Source organism: Lolium perenne, chromosome 6 (genome assembly GCF_019359855.2).
Source record: "Lolium perenne isolate Kyuss_39 chromosome 6, Kyuss_2.0, whole genome shotgun sequence".
NCBI classification, from domain to species: domain Eukaryota; kingdom Viridiplantae; phylum Streptophyta; class Magnoliopsida; order Poales; family Poaceae; genus Lolium; species Lolium perenne.
Window position 1 is genome coordinate 148557925 of NC_067249.2, and position 16824 is coordinate 148574748.

Consider the following 16824-nt stretch of genomic DNA (forward strand, 5'->3'; position numbering starts at 1 on the left):
GCATGGACAGCGTGGGAGGAAGGGAGCACTGGGATGCGGTAGACGAACGGCCGGGGTTGGGACAGAACGGTGGAACTGCCACAGTATTGGGCGGATATAGGGGCAGGAGGCGAAGGGCGGGAGGCGAACATGCAGTTAGAGGTCTGGCGGCCCACATTGGCCCGTTACATGTCTGACGGCCAAATTCGAAAAATTCGAAAATTCGAAAAATTCAAAAAAAGTTTTAACCAACGGATTATGTTCACAAAAACGTGTGACATATTGGGTAAAAAAAACTGGATTTTTTTTCGAAGGTCGAAAAATCGACTAGCTTAGAAAAAGTGGTTTGATGTAACCCAAACGATTCCGTTTCTAAGAATGTGGATTTTTCGACCTTCGAGAAACGCTCCAGAAATTTTTGCACACACTCTCGTATCCATTCTAATACGAAGTGTGAAGGTTTTTTCAATTTTTGAATTTCTGTGAAAATAAACAATTAAATTTCAGTTAAATTCGAGTTGAAAAAAAAAACAAAAGAAAACTAGAGAACCCTGATGGATGGGCCATGAGTGTTCCTTCCCCGCGTCCATGCTCCACGTTAATGGGCTTAGTAGAAACCGCGTTACATGTCTTTCGGCCTAGCTGATAAGTTTTTTAGTTTTGATTTGAATAAATCTGCAGCACATCTGGTAAAATTCAAAAAATTCAAAAAACGTTTTAACCAACGGATTATGTTCACAAAAACGTGTGACATATTGGGTAAAAAAAACTGGATTTTTTTTCGAAGGTCGAAAAATCGACTATCTTAGAAAAAGTGGTTTGATGTAACCCAAACGGTTCCGTTTCTAAGAATGTCGATTTTTCGACCTTCGAGAAACGCTCCATAAATTTTTGCACACACTCTCGTATCCATTCTAGGACGAAGTGTGAAGGTTTTTTCAGTTTTTGAATTTCCGTGAAAATAAACTATTAAATTTCAGTTAAATTCGAGTTGAAAAAAAACAGAAGAAAACTAGAGAACCCTGCTGGATGGGCCATGAGTATTCCTTCCCCACGTCCATGCTCCACGTTAATGGGCTTAGTACAAACCGCGTTACATGTCTTTCGGCCTAACTGATAAGTTTTTTAGTTTTGATTTCAATAAATCTGCAGCAAACCTGGTTAAATTCAAAAAATTCAAAAAAAGTTTTAACCAACGGATTATGTTCACAAAAACGTGTGACATATTGGGTAAAAAAAACTGGAATTTTTTTCGAAGGTCGAAAAATCGACTAGCTTACAAAAAGTGGTTTGATGTAACCCAAACGGTTCCGTTTCTAAGAATGTGGATTTTTTGACCTTCGAGAAACGCTCCAGAAATTTTTGCACACACTCTCGTATCCATTCTAAGACGAACTGTGAAGGTTTTTTCATTTTTTGAATTTATGTGAAAATAAAGTATTAAATTTCAGTTAAATTCGAGTTGAAAAAAAAACAAAAGAAAACTAGAGAACCCTGCTGGATGGGCCATGAGTATTCCTTCCCTGCGTCCATGCTCCACGTTAATGGGCTTAGTACAAACCGGCCTATTATTACCTGTCCGGAATGTTAACCGAATATATCAGCAGCACATGTGCATGCATTTAGGGTTGAAACAGAATTAACCAACGTATTATGTCCTAAAAAACGTGTGACACTAAAAATAGTCTGAATTACAAAAATTAGTTTTTACTACAAAACGCACGAAAGTTTTTGCTGAAATAAAAATAGTACAACCCGAATACAAAGATGAATTACAATTTCTCCTTTCATTCTATGAGGAATCATCCATATGCATATCTTATAATGTGATATCTTCAATCTCAAGCCTGATGCACAAATCCCTGAACTCAATCTTCAGACATACTAATGAACCTATCACAAGATGAGCTGCTACACAGAACGCATTCCATCCATCTACAAACTCAATATGCTGCCCCTTGTAGATTGTATAAGCCCCAACCATTTGTCCATTAATAGATCTGCTATAAAAAATAGCAGCACCTTCTCTCGGCCTATAGTATCCACGTGCAACATCAAATGGAATGAGCTACAAAAAAGTAAAATATAAACAAAGAAAACGTTAACACTGTTTGTATGTTATGAATGAAACTTAAAAACAAGTGAAAAAGTTACTAACCAAACGAGTAAGAGAAGATTCATTCAACCTCGTCACAAAGAACTGAGGTACTTCAAAGAAATCGAGGAATTCGTTTTCCTCCACTTTATTTAGCTCTTTGAATATAGCCCATGTAACTGCATTCATCTCTGCGGAGTTAATGTCTAGCAAATTTGAGAAAATGGTTTTCTCAAAAGTAACTCGCAAAGCACTCCAAAACCCCCAACAATCTGAACAAACAAAAAAATAAAACAGAATGAACAATCAGTAAATATGTGAAAACAATATCACAATAATAATTAGAAACAAAGAAACATGCTCGGTAACTGAACCCATGGTTTTTCGTCACGGTCAGCATTGAATACAACAACTTCAAACTTGGAAGTAGTTTCATCATATGTGAACTCCACAATGTCATTTTCATCCATAACATAAGAGTCTACAAAAGAACTCCAGAATGGTCCACAAAGGTAAGTTCTTGCTTCAGTCTTCTCCACATGGAAATGATAAACAGAACCATGATTGCATTCAGCAACAACCCACGTATCTACTAAACTATGTAGCATCTCCCTAGCATGGCAAGGCACGGCCTGAAGAATTGAACACAAAAAACAATTTATTTAGAAAAGATCCAACAAACAAATGCAAATAGTACTAACGGCGGGGAAATAATGTATATCTAGCTTGTACTATGCAAAACATACATACAATTAGTTCTTCAAACAAATGCACCATCACTACATCAAATGAAAATGCACGACGCTTGGACCGGAAGCAGTTAGTGTCAGGCTGGCCACAAATAAGACATCCTGCTTCTTCATCCATCTCTGACAAAAATAATATAACATATCAAACACATTCGAAACATTCCAATAACAGAAATCCAAAGAATTAAATCAATGTTCACAATGAACTACAAACTCCTGCTGATGTCCTAGATTTCTGGGTACTAACCCTAATAGATAGCTACCCTACATCAGCGGCGGCACGCGGCAGCAAGTCGTGGAGGGGGGCGTGCAGGATGTAGTGCAGGGGCTCAGAAAAGTACCACCGGGGCCACGACCAAAAGAAGAAGCGCCTCCGCTCTCGCTCTCGCCGTCGTCGCTGTCGCCGTTCCGTCGCTCCTCGCCGCTCGGTGTCCCCGCTTCAACAATAACCGCAGACAATCTCCGCACAAAAGCCTCGGGCTATAAAAATGGGCCAACAAAAACCGGGCACAAATGTAAACAAAAGGCCCAACATGTGACTAATTCCAACTGACTACACGGTTATTTCATGTCAGAACCCTACGAGACTTTGTGAAACCAATGCACCTTTAGTCAACAATATATAGGGCATATTTCATTTTGAACAAAAATAAGAGGTCTATTTTTTACAGACTATTTGTTTTGGGTTCACAAGTCTACCAATATGTGAATATTTTTTACTCATTTTTTACCCTAGATCTTAACCAAGCTACGTCTTTTGAACTAATAAACTAGAAAATGCAAGAAAGTTAAGACACCTGGAATTAAACATAGGGCCGACAGAGGATTTTCATTACTTCTAAGTTTCTTACATAAGATTGAACAGCAAAGGGAAGAAAAAAACACTAAATCGGTGGCCTCTACATCTTGCTTGTCCCTCCAAGACATGCCACCCGGCTAATCCTCTTCGTCGGAGGACCACCATTTTCCGCCCTCTTCTTCGACCTTGGACTCCTGGAGCGCCTTGGCGAGCCCCGGTGTATCGGCTGGGTCATCGTGAGCCCGCATCTGGGCCTGGTAACTCAGTTCCACATCTCCCAATATCACGTCCTCATCGTCGTCGGAGGAGAACCATTTGTCGTCCTCCACTTCGGCCTTGGACTGCTGGAGCGCCTGGGTGAAGCCCGGTGTGTCGGCGGGGTCGTCGGGAGCCCGAATCTCCGACTGGTAATTGAGATACGCAGTCCACCTCGGCTGCGGCTCGGGCTCCGGATCCGGTTGCGGCTCTGGCTTGGGAACGCGCAGATGAGGTGCAGGGCCGCGAATCGGAATTTGGTCCCGCGGCTCGCTTGTCGCTGGAGGTGGAAGGACGATCCCTTCGTGCCGGCGCGGCGGAAGAGCTGGAGGTGCCCGTGGTTCGCCGTACGGTGGTGGTAGGCGGCGTGGCGCGCCGCGAGGAAGAGGGACATAGCCGTGCGCCGCGAGCACGGTGTCCACGTCCTTGCCGGCCCAGAAGGACTGCCGCCCTACTTGATTGTACCTCCCGCCGGCGTACATACCGTACTGGTTGGCTAGCTCGTCGAGGCGCTCCATCTCGAACCGGGGCCTCCACAAGGCGCTGTCCTCCCCCCAGTCTGGGTTCGCCCGATCCCACGACGTGAGGGCAGCTCGACGGCGGCGGATGTAGCCGCGCAGATCTTCGTCTTTTTCAGGGACCGGCGGGATGGCGTACCCGGCGGCGCTCACCCTCCAACCAGCTGGCAGGTGCCAGTACGGCGGAACGAGCAGCCGCGCCTCGGCCAAGATCGTCGCTTAGTCGGGGTTGAGGCTCTGAGGACGAGGGGCCGCACGGCGGATTTTAGCTCCGCGGGCGCTGCTCCCTCCGGCTTCGTGGTCGTTGAGGCCCATCGCTTGCTACAGCTGCTCGACGGCGGCGGGTTTAGGTTATGGGCTAGCTAGGGTTTGGTGCGGGATGGCCTGATGTGCTCCACTGGATGGGATAAAATGGACTGTCGGTGAACCGAGTGAGTGGTGCTGCGGTCTTGTACGCGTGTTCGCTGTTGACGACCTGTTGACTGGGAGGCCACGCGTGTTCGCTATTATGATGCCACCGAATCCGTTCCCCTCCTGTTTAATGGCTCGCCGGTTGTGAAGCGACATATCTAGTTGGGACGCCACAGGTAAACCACGCGCAGGAGCCACTGGTTATCCACGCGCAGGCGCCACGGTAAATGCGTCTCCTAGGCTGCCGTGCAGCAAATTGGGTCGTCAGTTGCCCCAATGGACGGTCAGTAAATGCTATACATACGGACGTTTTACTTACGAAAACAATTTACGGACTCACGATGGAGCAACACACACGGAAGTCCATGAACAGAAAATAAGTTGAAGATAAAAAATCGATGACACAATGGTTCTTGAAAAACATAACAAAATATTTGGAGTATGAACTAAGTGTTCATATTTCAGAGCCTATCTACTACCATCTTGAATTCACCATCGACGACGCTTCGACCAAAAGCGAAGATGAATATGTCACTAACTCTCATATCGTGCAGTTTCACCAGTTGCTTCCAGTTCGATGTTATCATGGCACCTCCTTTGGCTTTGCCTTTCACCTTTGACTTGTCCATCACCATCTTAACTTTGAGGCGAGCCTTTCCTAAGAATAAGACTTCTACTTCTGATGGCAGTTCAACATTAGGGATAATGTGGCTCATGGTGAATCTCTTCGAAAAGTACTGCATAAAAGAAATCAAACATATTAACAACAGTTACGGTGTAGAAAATAAATAGAAATCTCTTGGTGTGTACTGTAATGTTTACCATTTTTGCTTTACCCTCCTGGACGTGTGATTTTTTTATGGTGCAGACATATATGGGTGTTTTCAGATTTGTTTCCTGACATTTACTTCTCAGATAATCAACGTTATCTCTCAGATAACGAAATTCTCCATCATCCATAGCTACTCGATTTGCATACTCAACAAACACCTCGAACTCACGCTCGCACTTTATTCTAGGACCTGCGTAAGTATTAAATTAATACATCAGGCCCAACAATAGAATCGCATATGGAAGACATAAATGGGAGGTAATTTCGGACCTCTTATATTCATCTTTTTGTGCAACTTAAGAGCAGCACGAACATGACGAACACGAGCAAACGATGCCACCTAGTTGAATATAGAAAAGATGGTTAGGGCATCGATCACCGTCAGAGAAAATAGGGCATCGGGCAATCGGAAGAGAAGAGTTTGTACTTGACTAGATTAGATCTGATATTAAATATAGACAACACGAGATGAGTTGCGTATGACTTACATCATCTTCCATTGTAACTTCGCAGACGCCGCTCTTCCCGTCCAGGCTTCGATGAGAGACGATATGAGGTTAGATGAGGCGATTATATAGGTGGAAGTGGGCAAAAGGCGATCATAATCTTGTTACCTTAATTCGTGGGAGGGTCGATATCAATGTGACAAAGTTTGTTTCCCTAAATAATGTCGTTACCTTAATTAGTGGGGAAGGTTGGGATTCGATAGTTTGGAGGCGTAGTCAATTACGGGGATCGATTATTAATGTTGTCCCCTTAATTAGTACAATCAAAGGTACACATTTTTGAATAATTGCCCGCTAATTCATGTTGTTACCTTAATTAGTACTACTCATGTCGTAATACTGCTGCAAATAGAAATTAATTTTCACACCTTATGAGAGGAGATGGACGGAGAGCAAGGTTATTTCACGGCGTTTTTTCGTGGTTACAATGCATTATAATTTCAGTAAACTTAAAATTTGAACCACTACTGACATTCATGAATAATTTGAAAACAGTATGACATAAACGTCAAATAAAGTTTGCAACAAACATCAAAATGTCTCAGCATGACTTCCAACTTGGACAAATAAGCTAATTGTAAAAATAATGTAATGCCTTTGTTGATTTCAGAGAATATCAACCAGAAGCTTGAGACCACCACCGCGGCTACCACGGAACGTAACACAAACACGTTTTTAACTCTCATATTAGTCTTCTTCACAACCTCCATCCAGTTTGTTGTTATCATGGCACCTCCTTTGCCTTTTCCATTGACCTGTGACTTGCTCATCACCATCTTAACTGTTGCAATTTTAGTATTCGATGAATAAACTTCTATTTCTGCTGGTAGCTGTGTATGCCTAGCAATGTGGTTTAGTGTGAATCCCCTCGAGAAGTACTGCATATAAGATTACAGTCAATTAGAGAATTCAATCAGCTATGTTAGGAACCGTGAAAATTTTGGTGTGTAATCCAGCGCTTACCATTTTTGCTTTATTCTTCACGACGTTTGATTTTTTGATCGTGCAGACATACGGTGGCTTTCTTGGCATGTGCTTGTCAACTAGCTGTTTCAATGTAGCAAATTGTGCATCATCCATTCTTACGCGATTGGCATACCTGATGAAACCTTCAAAATCATCACCCTCCTCACAGTTAGGACCTGCATACAAAATTATATACATAAACCAGAATATTACAATTTCCTTGGAAAACAAGAGTGTCCTAAATTTGTGTACCTCTTACGATATGCTTTTTGTTCTTCCTCACAAAGAAGACCGCAACGCCGTTGGCTAACACGTTGTGCCACCTAGCAAAGTGTACAACACATATAACTGATGAGTTCTTGTGTGGAATACTCAAGCATCCCGGATATAGAGATCTAACTAGTGGCGATTAGTGCAAATCTTTGTGATAAAATAAGGAGGGGACAATCGATTATTTACCCAAATGTTAATCTGCCCTGGATGATCTAACCATAGTTGTAGATTACACATTAAGGACATGGCGGCCTAAGGACATTATATATACTTGTGTTTATGATCTACCCGAAAGGGGTTTTCGGAGAACTAGAATCTGTTAAGTACGTATAATCTAATAAGTATGAAGCGCCGACTCTATCCAATGAGATTTTGGATGTGTTGATCTGGTCGATTCCCATGGCGGCCTCCCATACCTAATTTGCGATCTATCTCGACGACAAGTCAAATAATATTACGACAGGTGAAAGTCTTGACATACCTGATCCATGGCAAAGGGGTGCCGTCGATGATCAACACTAGTTCTCTCAGATGAACAGGTGAAAGATGTTGCTTGGTCGGCCGCCCAGGCGTCGCTGAGATGAAACGGTGTGAAAAGACGACGATGATATAGTTCGTGGGGGTGTGGGTTACCCGTGATGGGTAGTACGTGTTGCCGCAAATTACGCCCTGCACAATTAAAGTTGTTAACTAATATGTTGGGTGGGTGGGCTTGATCGTTTCGTGCCAGAAATTCGATTCGTGGGCCGGATCATCGTCCAAGCAAGGCAGCCTTTGTTTAATTTTTTTTCTTTTTTATATTTAAGAGGGAAAATATAGGGTTTTAGGACAAAACATGCACTTTTGGAGCAAATCAAGTGGCTGGGGATGCCAGGGTGAGGCCACACTTGGCACATGGGTGCACCAATGCATGCCCCACACTGCTACCCTTGGAATTTACATGAATAATCTGGGGTAGACCATGGTGAGTTGCACCTAGACGCCCCAAATATAGGGTTTTAGGCCAAAACATGCACTTTTGGGGCAAATCAAGTGGATGGGGATGCCAGGGTGAGGCCACACTTGGCACATGGGTGCACCAATGCATGCCCCACACTGCTACCCTTGGAATTTACATGAATAATATAGGGTAGACCATGGTGGGTTGCACCCAGACACCCCAAATATAGGGTTTTAGGCCAAAACATGCACTTTTGGGGCAAATCAAGTGGCTGGGGATGCCAGGGTGAGGCCACACTTGGCATATGGGTGCACCAATGCATGCCCCACACTGCTACCCTTGGAATTTACATGAATAATATGGGGTAGACCATGGTGGGTTGCACCCAGACACCCCAAATATAGGGTTTTAGGCCAAAACATGCACTTTTGGGGCAAATCAAGTGGTTGGGGATGCCAGGGTGAGGCCACACTTGGCACATGGGTGCACCAATGCATGCCCCACACTGCCACCCTTGGAATTTACATAAATAATATGGGGTAGACCATGGTGAGTTGCACCCAGACACCCCAACACTACTAGGAAAAGGCTTACCGCTGGCATCCTAAAAATGCTTACCGCCGGCACTTTCGGATTCGCCAGCGATAACCTCGCCGGTGGTAATGGCTTATCCCCGGCGTCTTCTATTTCGCCGGTGGTAAATCCAACTTACCGCCGGCGCCTTCTCCAATTTGCCAGCGGTATTTGTTACCGCCGGCACCTAGCATATTCGCCGGGGGTAACGATATGTATCGCCGGCGCTTACGTTCTCGCCAGGGGTAGAGCTACAAATTCGCCAGGGGTAATAATAACATGAGCCAAAAAAAAATTGTCGAATTACACTGTATATACACCAGAATACACAATATATGCACAAAATATACAATATACACATGGAAATACCAGAATGATAGCAAGATACACATCAGTAACACAACAGATATAGAAAGTACCCAAATATTCATTACATGAATGTATCAATAACACAAGTGTAAAAATTCGACTATATGGTTCCCTAGCTAGCTTCTGGCTGCCCGCTAGCTGCCCACCAGGCTTCTCGTTGCTCCGCTGTCTGCCGGCCAGCCTACTCGCTGAATCGCCGCCGGCCAGCTCCTCATGCATGCTCGGACTCCGAAGCCGAGCTCCCTACACATGGAAGTATCATTATTGTTTGTTTAGTTCAACCGAATAGAAAAATCACATGAAAGAATTACATGAGTTAGAACTAGTGTTAATGAGAAAAACATGAGCAGTATGAAATGGGCAATTTCATTTCAATTTTCAGTGACTGAAATAATGCAAGAAATTGATAGAATTGGTAGTCTAGTGAACATCTCTCAAAAAAAATGATAGAATTGATACTCTGGGATTCAGCGAACATCTCTCAAAACAGAAAATGATAAAATTGGTACTAGAATAATCAGCTTGTAATACATAAGTCATGTAGTTCATTTGGAACAGCGAAACAACTTTACAAAAAATGAATTCTGACATCCAGTGCAGTTTACCATAACCAACAATATGCTTGTAATCAAACAACGATGCAAAACAAAAGCACATTCATTTTTATATTATATTAACCAGCTATAAAGTCTTCTTATGAACACATGCTTAGCACAATAATGTAGAGTACAGCGAAAAAATAGCATACCTTCTCGAGAAAATTTGAGCATAGCTTCATATTCCAACCTTGCAAACTTATGAACCACTTCTAGTAATGCCTCAGAAACAATAGAAGAAAATCTTCAACATTGCCAATGACATGCCCGGAGAGGTATTATAAGAGAACCTGTAATAAATTTTCTCATATTGAAATGAACTTGGTTCGAAGAACATACACAACCTTCGAGTATTTAACTAAACCGGCTATGCAAAAATAATCTCTGATTAGAACACAAGCAGCTAGGCTGTCATAAAGAACATTGGAACTAAAGCTTTGGCCTATCAATTAGAAAATAGAAATATGATGCATTATAAAATAAAACAAAAACCTTTTTCCTATTCATACCATACCTGCTCTGTTCCAAACCGCTGCTTGCATTTCTGAACAATTTCTAGGTATCGCAGACAGTATACAAATCATAGAAATTTAGCCATACTAAAACCTATGTTGAAATGCAGAGGAAAGCACAATTGTATGTAGTCAAGATTTTGTGTTCTCTTTCCTACAGCTGCTACAAAAGTGCAAATGCCAAAACAAATAGAGCCATTTGAAAAGTACTTTTAAGTGTATATGCGATGTGTTCAGATTTTTCAATTTTGACACCACTCAACCCATCTATCCATTCGGTAGCAAGTTGATGCTGCCTGCCGAATTGAGCTAAGTTCCAGCACAGGAGTTGCACAGGGGAGCACCTAGCGTTAACTGCCCCAACAACAAGGTCCCCAGCTCCAAAAGTGCGCACGCACGCGCGGGCTTCGCAGATCGGAACGCGATTCCTTTCTTGGACAAGCTAGAGACGTAGAGGATCGATGTTGTTTAGGCCTACACGCACGGCCTATAGTTGGGTAGGGGGGAATAGTACTCGGAAGACAGATCGAGGGACTAGGTTGTAGACGATTGAGGGATTAGGTAGGTACCAGAAGGCGCTGACGGAGGGGGAGTCGTTGGTGGAGGCCATGACGGCGAGCGCGACGCCGGCGAAGGCGAACTGCGCGATGCGGAGGCCGAGGCCCCCGGCCGTGCCGGGCATCCCGGGCAGGTCCTTCATGAGCACACCCGTGGGCTGCCCCACCAGATCCGGCGGCGGCGGCGCCTCCACCGGGTGCACCGCCGGCCTTCTCGCGAACATCGCCGACCGAAGGGGCTCCGCTCCCTTGGTTTTTCCCCGCGGACGAGCGCTCGCCTCCTTCTCCCTCGCCGGCGCGGGATGGGTGGGTGGGGCGGAGGATTTCTTGGGTGCTAGGGGGATTTGGGAGAAGGGGATCGCGAGGAGACGAGTCTCATGTGCGGCTGGCAGAAGGGATAAGATGAGGGAGAAAGCCAAAAGGGCTAAATACCCCCGGCGAAATCGAAACCTGGAGGCCGGCGGTAAGTGCAGCGCGGGTGGCCACCTTGCCTCCCATTACCCCCGGCGTCTATGTTCTCCAGTGGCCAGCGGTAAGGGCCATTACCCCCGGCGCTGTGGGCCGAAATCGCCGGCGGTAACGTGAGGCCCAATGGTAGCCCCGTGGCCCATTTTATCGCTGGCACCTACGTATCGTAATCGCCGGCGGTAATGCACGTACCCCCGGCGACTTACATTCAACCTTGCCGGCGGTAGGGTTAGGCGACCCTAGAAGGCCTTACCGCTGGCATCTTCAAATCGTACTCGCCGGCGGTAAGGAGTGCGGCTATAAGCCTTTTCCTAGTAGTGCAAATATAGGGTTTTAGGCCAAAACATGCACTTTTGGGGCAAATCAAGTGGCTGGGGATGCCAAGGTGAGGCCACACTTGGCACATGGGTGCGCCAATGCATGCCCCAAACTGCTACCCTTGGAATTTACATGAATAATATGGGGTAGACCATGGTGAGTTGCACCCAGACACCCCAAATATAGGGTTTTAGGCCAAAACATGCACTTTTGGGGCAAATCAAGTGGCTGGGGATGCCAGGGTGAGGCCACACTTGGCACATGGGTGCACCATTGCATGCCCCACACTGCCACCCTTGGAATTTACATGAATAATATGGGGTAGACCATGGTGGGTTGCACCCAGACACCCCAAATATAGGGTTTTAGGCCAAAACATGCACTTTTGGGGCAAATCAAGTGGCTGGGGATGCCAGGGTGAGGTCACACTTGGCACATGGGTGCACCAATGCATGCCCCACACTGCCACCCTTGGAATTTACATGAATAATATGGGGTAGACCATGGTGAGTTGCACCCAGACACCCCAAATTTAGGGTTTTAGGCCAAAACATGCACTTTTGGGGCAAATCAAGTGGCTGGGGATGCCAGGGTGAGGCCACACTTGGCTCATGGGTGCACCATTTCATGCCCCACACTGCCACCCTTGGAATTTACATGAATAATATGGGGTAGACCATGGTGAGTTGCACCCAGACACCCCAAATATAGGGTTTTAGGCCAAAACATGCACTTTTGGGCAAATCAAGTGGCTGGGGATGCCAGGGTGAGGCCACACTTGGCACATGGGTGCACCAATGCATGCCCCACACTTCTACCCTTGGAATTTACATGAATAATATGGGGTAGACCATGGTGGGTTGCACCCAGACACCCCAAATATAGGGTTTTAGGCCAAAACATGCACTTTTGGGGCAAATCAAGTGGCTGGGGATGCCAGGGTGAGGCCACACTTGGCACATGGGTGCACCAATGCATGCCCCACACTGCCACCCTTGGAATTTACATGAATAATATGGAGTAGACCATGGTGGGTTGCACCCAGACACCCCAAATATAGGGTTTTAGGCCAAAACATGCACTTTTGGGGCAAATCAAGTGGCTGGGGATGCCAGGGTGAGGCCACACTTGGCACATGGGTGCACCATTGCATGCCCCACACTGCCACCCTTGGAATTTACATGAATAATATGGGGTAGACCATGGTGAGTTGCACCCAGACACCCCAAATATAGGGTTTTAGGCCAAAACATGCACTTTTGGGGAAAATCAAGTGGCTGGGGATGCCAGGGTGAGGCCACACTTGGCACATGGGTGCACCATTGCATGCCCCACACTGCCACCCTTGGAATTTACATGAATAATATGGGTAGACCATGGTGGGTTGCACCCAGACACCCCAAATATAGGGTTTTAGGCCAAAACATGCACTTTTGGGGCAAATCAAGTGGCTGGGGATGCCAGGGTGAGGTCACACTTGGCACATGGGTGCACCAATGCATGCCCCACACTGCCACCCTTGGAATTTACATGAATAATATGGGGTAGACCATGGTGAGTTGCACCCAGACACCCCAAATATAGGGTTTTAGGCCAAAACATGCACTTTTGGGGCAAATCAAGTGGCTGGGGATGCCAGGGTGAGGCCACACTTGGCTCATGGGTGCACCATTGCATGCCCCACACTGCCACCCTTGGAATTTACATGAATAATATGGGGTAGACCATGGTGAGTTGCACCCAGACACCCCAAATATAGGGTTTTAGGCCAAAACATGCACTTTTGGGGCAAATCAAGTGCCTGGGGATGCCAGGGTGAGGCCACACTTGGCACATGGGTGCACCAATGCATGCCCCACACTGCCACCCTTGGAATTTACATGAATAATATGGGGTAGACCATGGTGAGTTGCACCCAGACACCCCAAATATAGGGTTTTAGGCCAAAACATGCACTTTTGGGTCAAATCAAGTGGCTGGGGATGCCAGGGTGAGGCCACACTTGGCACATGGGTGCACCATTGCATGCCCCACACTTCCACCCTTGAAATTTACATGAATAATATGGGGTAGACCATGGTGAGTTGCACCCAGACACCCCAAATATAGGGTTTTAGGCCAAAACATGCACTTTTGGGGCAAATCAAGTGGCTGGGGATGCCAGGGTGAGGCCACACTTGGCACATGGGTGCACCAATGCATGCCCCACACTGCCACCCTTGGAATTTACATGAATAATATGGGGTAGACCATGGTGGGTTGCACCCAGACACCCCAAATATAGGGTTTTAGGCCAAAACATGCACTTTTGGGGCAAATCAAGTGGCTGGGGATGCCAGGGTGAGGCCACACTTGGCACATGGGTGCACCAATGCATGCCCCAAACTGCCACCCTTGGAATTTACATGAATAATATGGGGTAGACCATGGTGGGTTGCACCCAGACACCCCAAATATAGGGTTTTAGGCCAAAACATGCACTTTTGGGGCAAATCAAGTGGCTGGGGATGCCAGGGTGAGGCCACACTTGGCACATGGGTGAACCAATGCATGCCCCACACTTCTACCCTTGGAATTTACATGAATAATATGGGGTAGACCATGGTGAGTTGCACCCAGACACCCCAAATATAGGGTTTTAGGCCAAAACATGCACTTTTGGGGCAAATCAAGTGGCTGGGGATGCCAGGGTGAGGCCACACTTGGGACATGGGTGCACCAATGCATGCCCCACACTGCCACCCTTGAAATTTACATGAATAATATGGGGTAGACCATGGTGAGTTGCACCCAGACACCCCAAATATAGGGTTTTAGGCCAAAACATGCACTTTTGGGGCAAATCAAGTGGCTGGGGATGCCAGGGTGAGGCCACACTTGGCACATGGGTGCACCATTGCATGCCCCACACTGCCACCCTTGAAATTTACATGAATAATATGGGGTAGACCATGGTGAGTTGCACCCAGACACCCCAAATATAGGGTTTTAGGCCAAAACATGCACTTTTGGGGCAAATCAAGTGGCTGGGGATGCCAGGGTGAGGCCACACTTGGCACATGGGTGCACCAATGCATGCCCCACACTGCTACCCTTGGAATTTACATGAATAATATGGGGTAGACCATGGTGGGTTGCACCCAGACACCCCAAATATAGGGTTTTAGGCCAAAACATGCACTTTTGGGGCAAATCAAGTGGCTGGGGATGCCAGGGTGAGGCCACACTTGGCACATGGGTGCACCAATGCATGCCCCACACTTCTACCCTTGGAATTTACATGAATAATATGGGGTAGACCATGGTGAGTTGCACCCAGACACCCCAAATATAGGGTTTTAGGCCAAAACATGCACTTTTGGGGCAAATCAAGTGGCTGGGGATGCTAGGGTGAGGCCACACTTGGCACATGGTTTGGATAGCTAACAAGAGATAGTTTTTCTGTTTATTTTTTTAGCACAAGGATTGTCGTGCACACAATTTTTAACTTAATGCATATTTACATCATCTACTAGCAACAAAGTCACAATAAAAATAGAAATAGCTAATAAAACAAAACATTTAGTTGATAGCACACTCCTCCGCTAAAACATGAGAGAGGTCTGGAAAACAAACGTCGACCGTCCATCTTAGTGCATCTAACGCTACGGTGCTGAACTGCATCCGTTGGATCGGTCTTCTAGAAGGAATCAACGGGCTATCCGCGAGAGCGACGATTTGGCGACGTGATTGGCTAGCGTTTTTTTTTCTTCCAGCGTCTCGCGGTTTGGCAGGAGACGTCGAAATATCCGTTGGGCTCTGGCTCGCGCGTCCACGCATGCCATCGTCGAACGAGCCCGTCTAGGCCTGCCATGCATGCGCAGCGATCCACCACGTTGCGTGTGTTGCCATGCATGCGCTCGTTGCAGACGTCGCTCCGTCGCACAAACGCTGAAACGCTGAAACTCTGAGACGCGGCGTGCAGATGTGTGGCATGGCAGTGGTAACAGCTTCACGCGGGCGTGTCGGTCGGTCGGTTTTTTCCGTCACGCTGAAAAAGGTTTCGGTTCACACGCGCAGTTCTGTATCCACGCGCCTAATTAATTGACACACTAAACACCGTGCGCCGCTTTGGATGCCGTGTCCTGCGTTTCAATGTGCAGTTAGTGGATAACACGAAAGCAGCTCACAAGCCCCCTCACCTCACCCATCCACGCCTATTTAACGCCACCATTGTGCTCACTCTGTCTCACACTCATCAAATCTATCTCCCATCCCATCTAACCGCCTCCAAATCCAATACACGCCACATCTCTCAAGGAGATCGCTACAATGCAGTTCAACGGCCCTATGTTCCGCCGCCCTGGAACCGTGCCGGAGAGACAGTACCCGGCCGGAGTCGTCTGCGAGAACCAGCTGCGCGTGTGGGCCATATCGAGGTGGAGGGGCCCAATGGAGCTAGCTTCATGCTTCCTCTCTTCCGGCTACCGCCACCTCCCTCCGGACTCGCCAAGCATGTTCGAGCTTGAGAAGTACTATGACGGCAACTCCGGCAACGTCATCGGCCTCTTCGTAACTTTCACCAACAGGTTCGATGCTCACCATCTGCTCGGGCAGGTGTTTTGGTGCGGGTGCGAGTTCATCGCATTCACCAACTACAACATCTTCACCAACTTCTACGCCATCTTCCCCACCCCGGGCAACATGCACTGCCTCCCCTACATCATGCCGGAGGACGAGCAAGCGAGACTTGCGTCTGTGAGGGGGCAGCGTCGCCGGCAAGCTCCACCAACGCCAGCGGCCATGCTCCACCGGCGGATGCGCGAAGCTAGGGCGGAGAGGAGGGCAATAAGGCAGGCGTCAAATGGGAGGGACGAAAACGAGGCAGGCCCATCGAGTGCCCCAACCGGCGGCCTGGCCAATTGGGTGTTTCTTTGATGTTTCGTCAGTTGCGCCAACTGACGGCCAGTACATTGCGCCAACTTATGTTGAAACTATATTTTGGGTGTCTATTTGATGTTGGCGCGCCTTTGATGTTTACTGTTCTGTGCAAGTGCTCCAAATTTAAATGCTCCATGAATAAGACTTTACTTTTACTTCTGCTGGCAGCATTAGGGATAACGTGGCTC

At 46.7% G+C, this 16824-nt stretch overlaps 1 protein-coding gene across 1 annotated transcript; it reads right to left on the minus strand.

Moving 5' to 3' along the window:
• Positions 1-9185: 9185 nt before the first annotated feature.
• Positions 9186-11370, minus strand: LOC127307243 (CASP-like protein 5A1). Its single transcript, XM_051337971.2, has 3 exons — positions 10943-11370; positions 10014-10151; positions 9186-9508 (listed from the first exon to the last, which is right to left on the minus strand). The coding sequence occupies exons 1-2, from the start codon at positions 11152-11154 to the stop codon at positions 10085-10087; spliced, it is 279 nt and encodes a 92-aa protein (XP_051193931.1). The 5' UTR covers positions 11155-11370; the 3' UTR covers positions 9186-9508; positions 10014-10084.
• Between the last annotated feature and the right edge of the window lie 5454 nt (positions 11371-16824).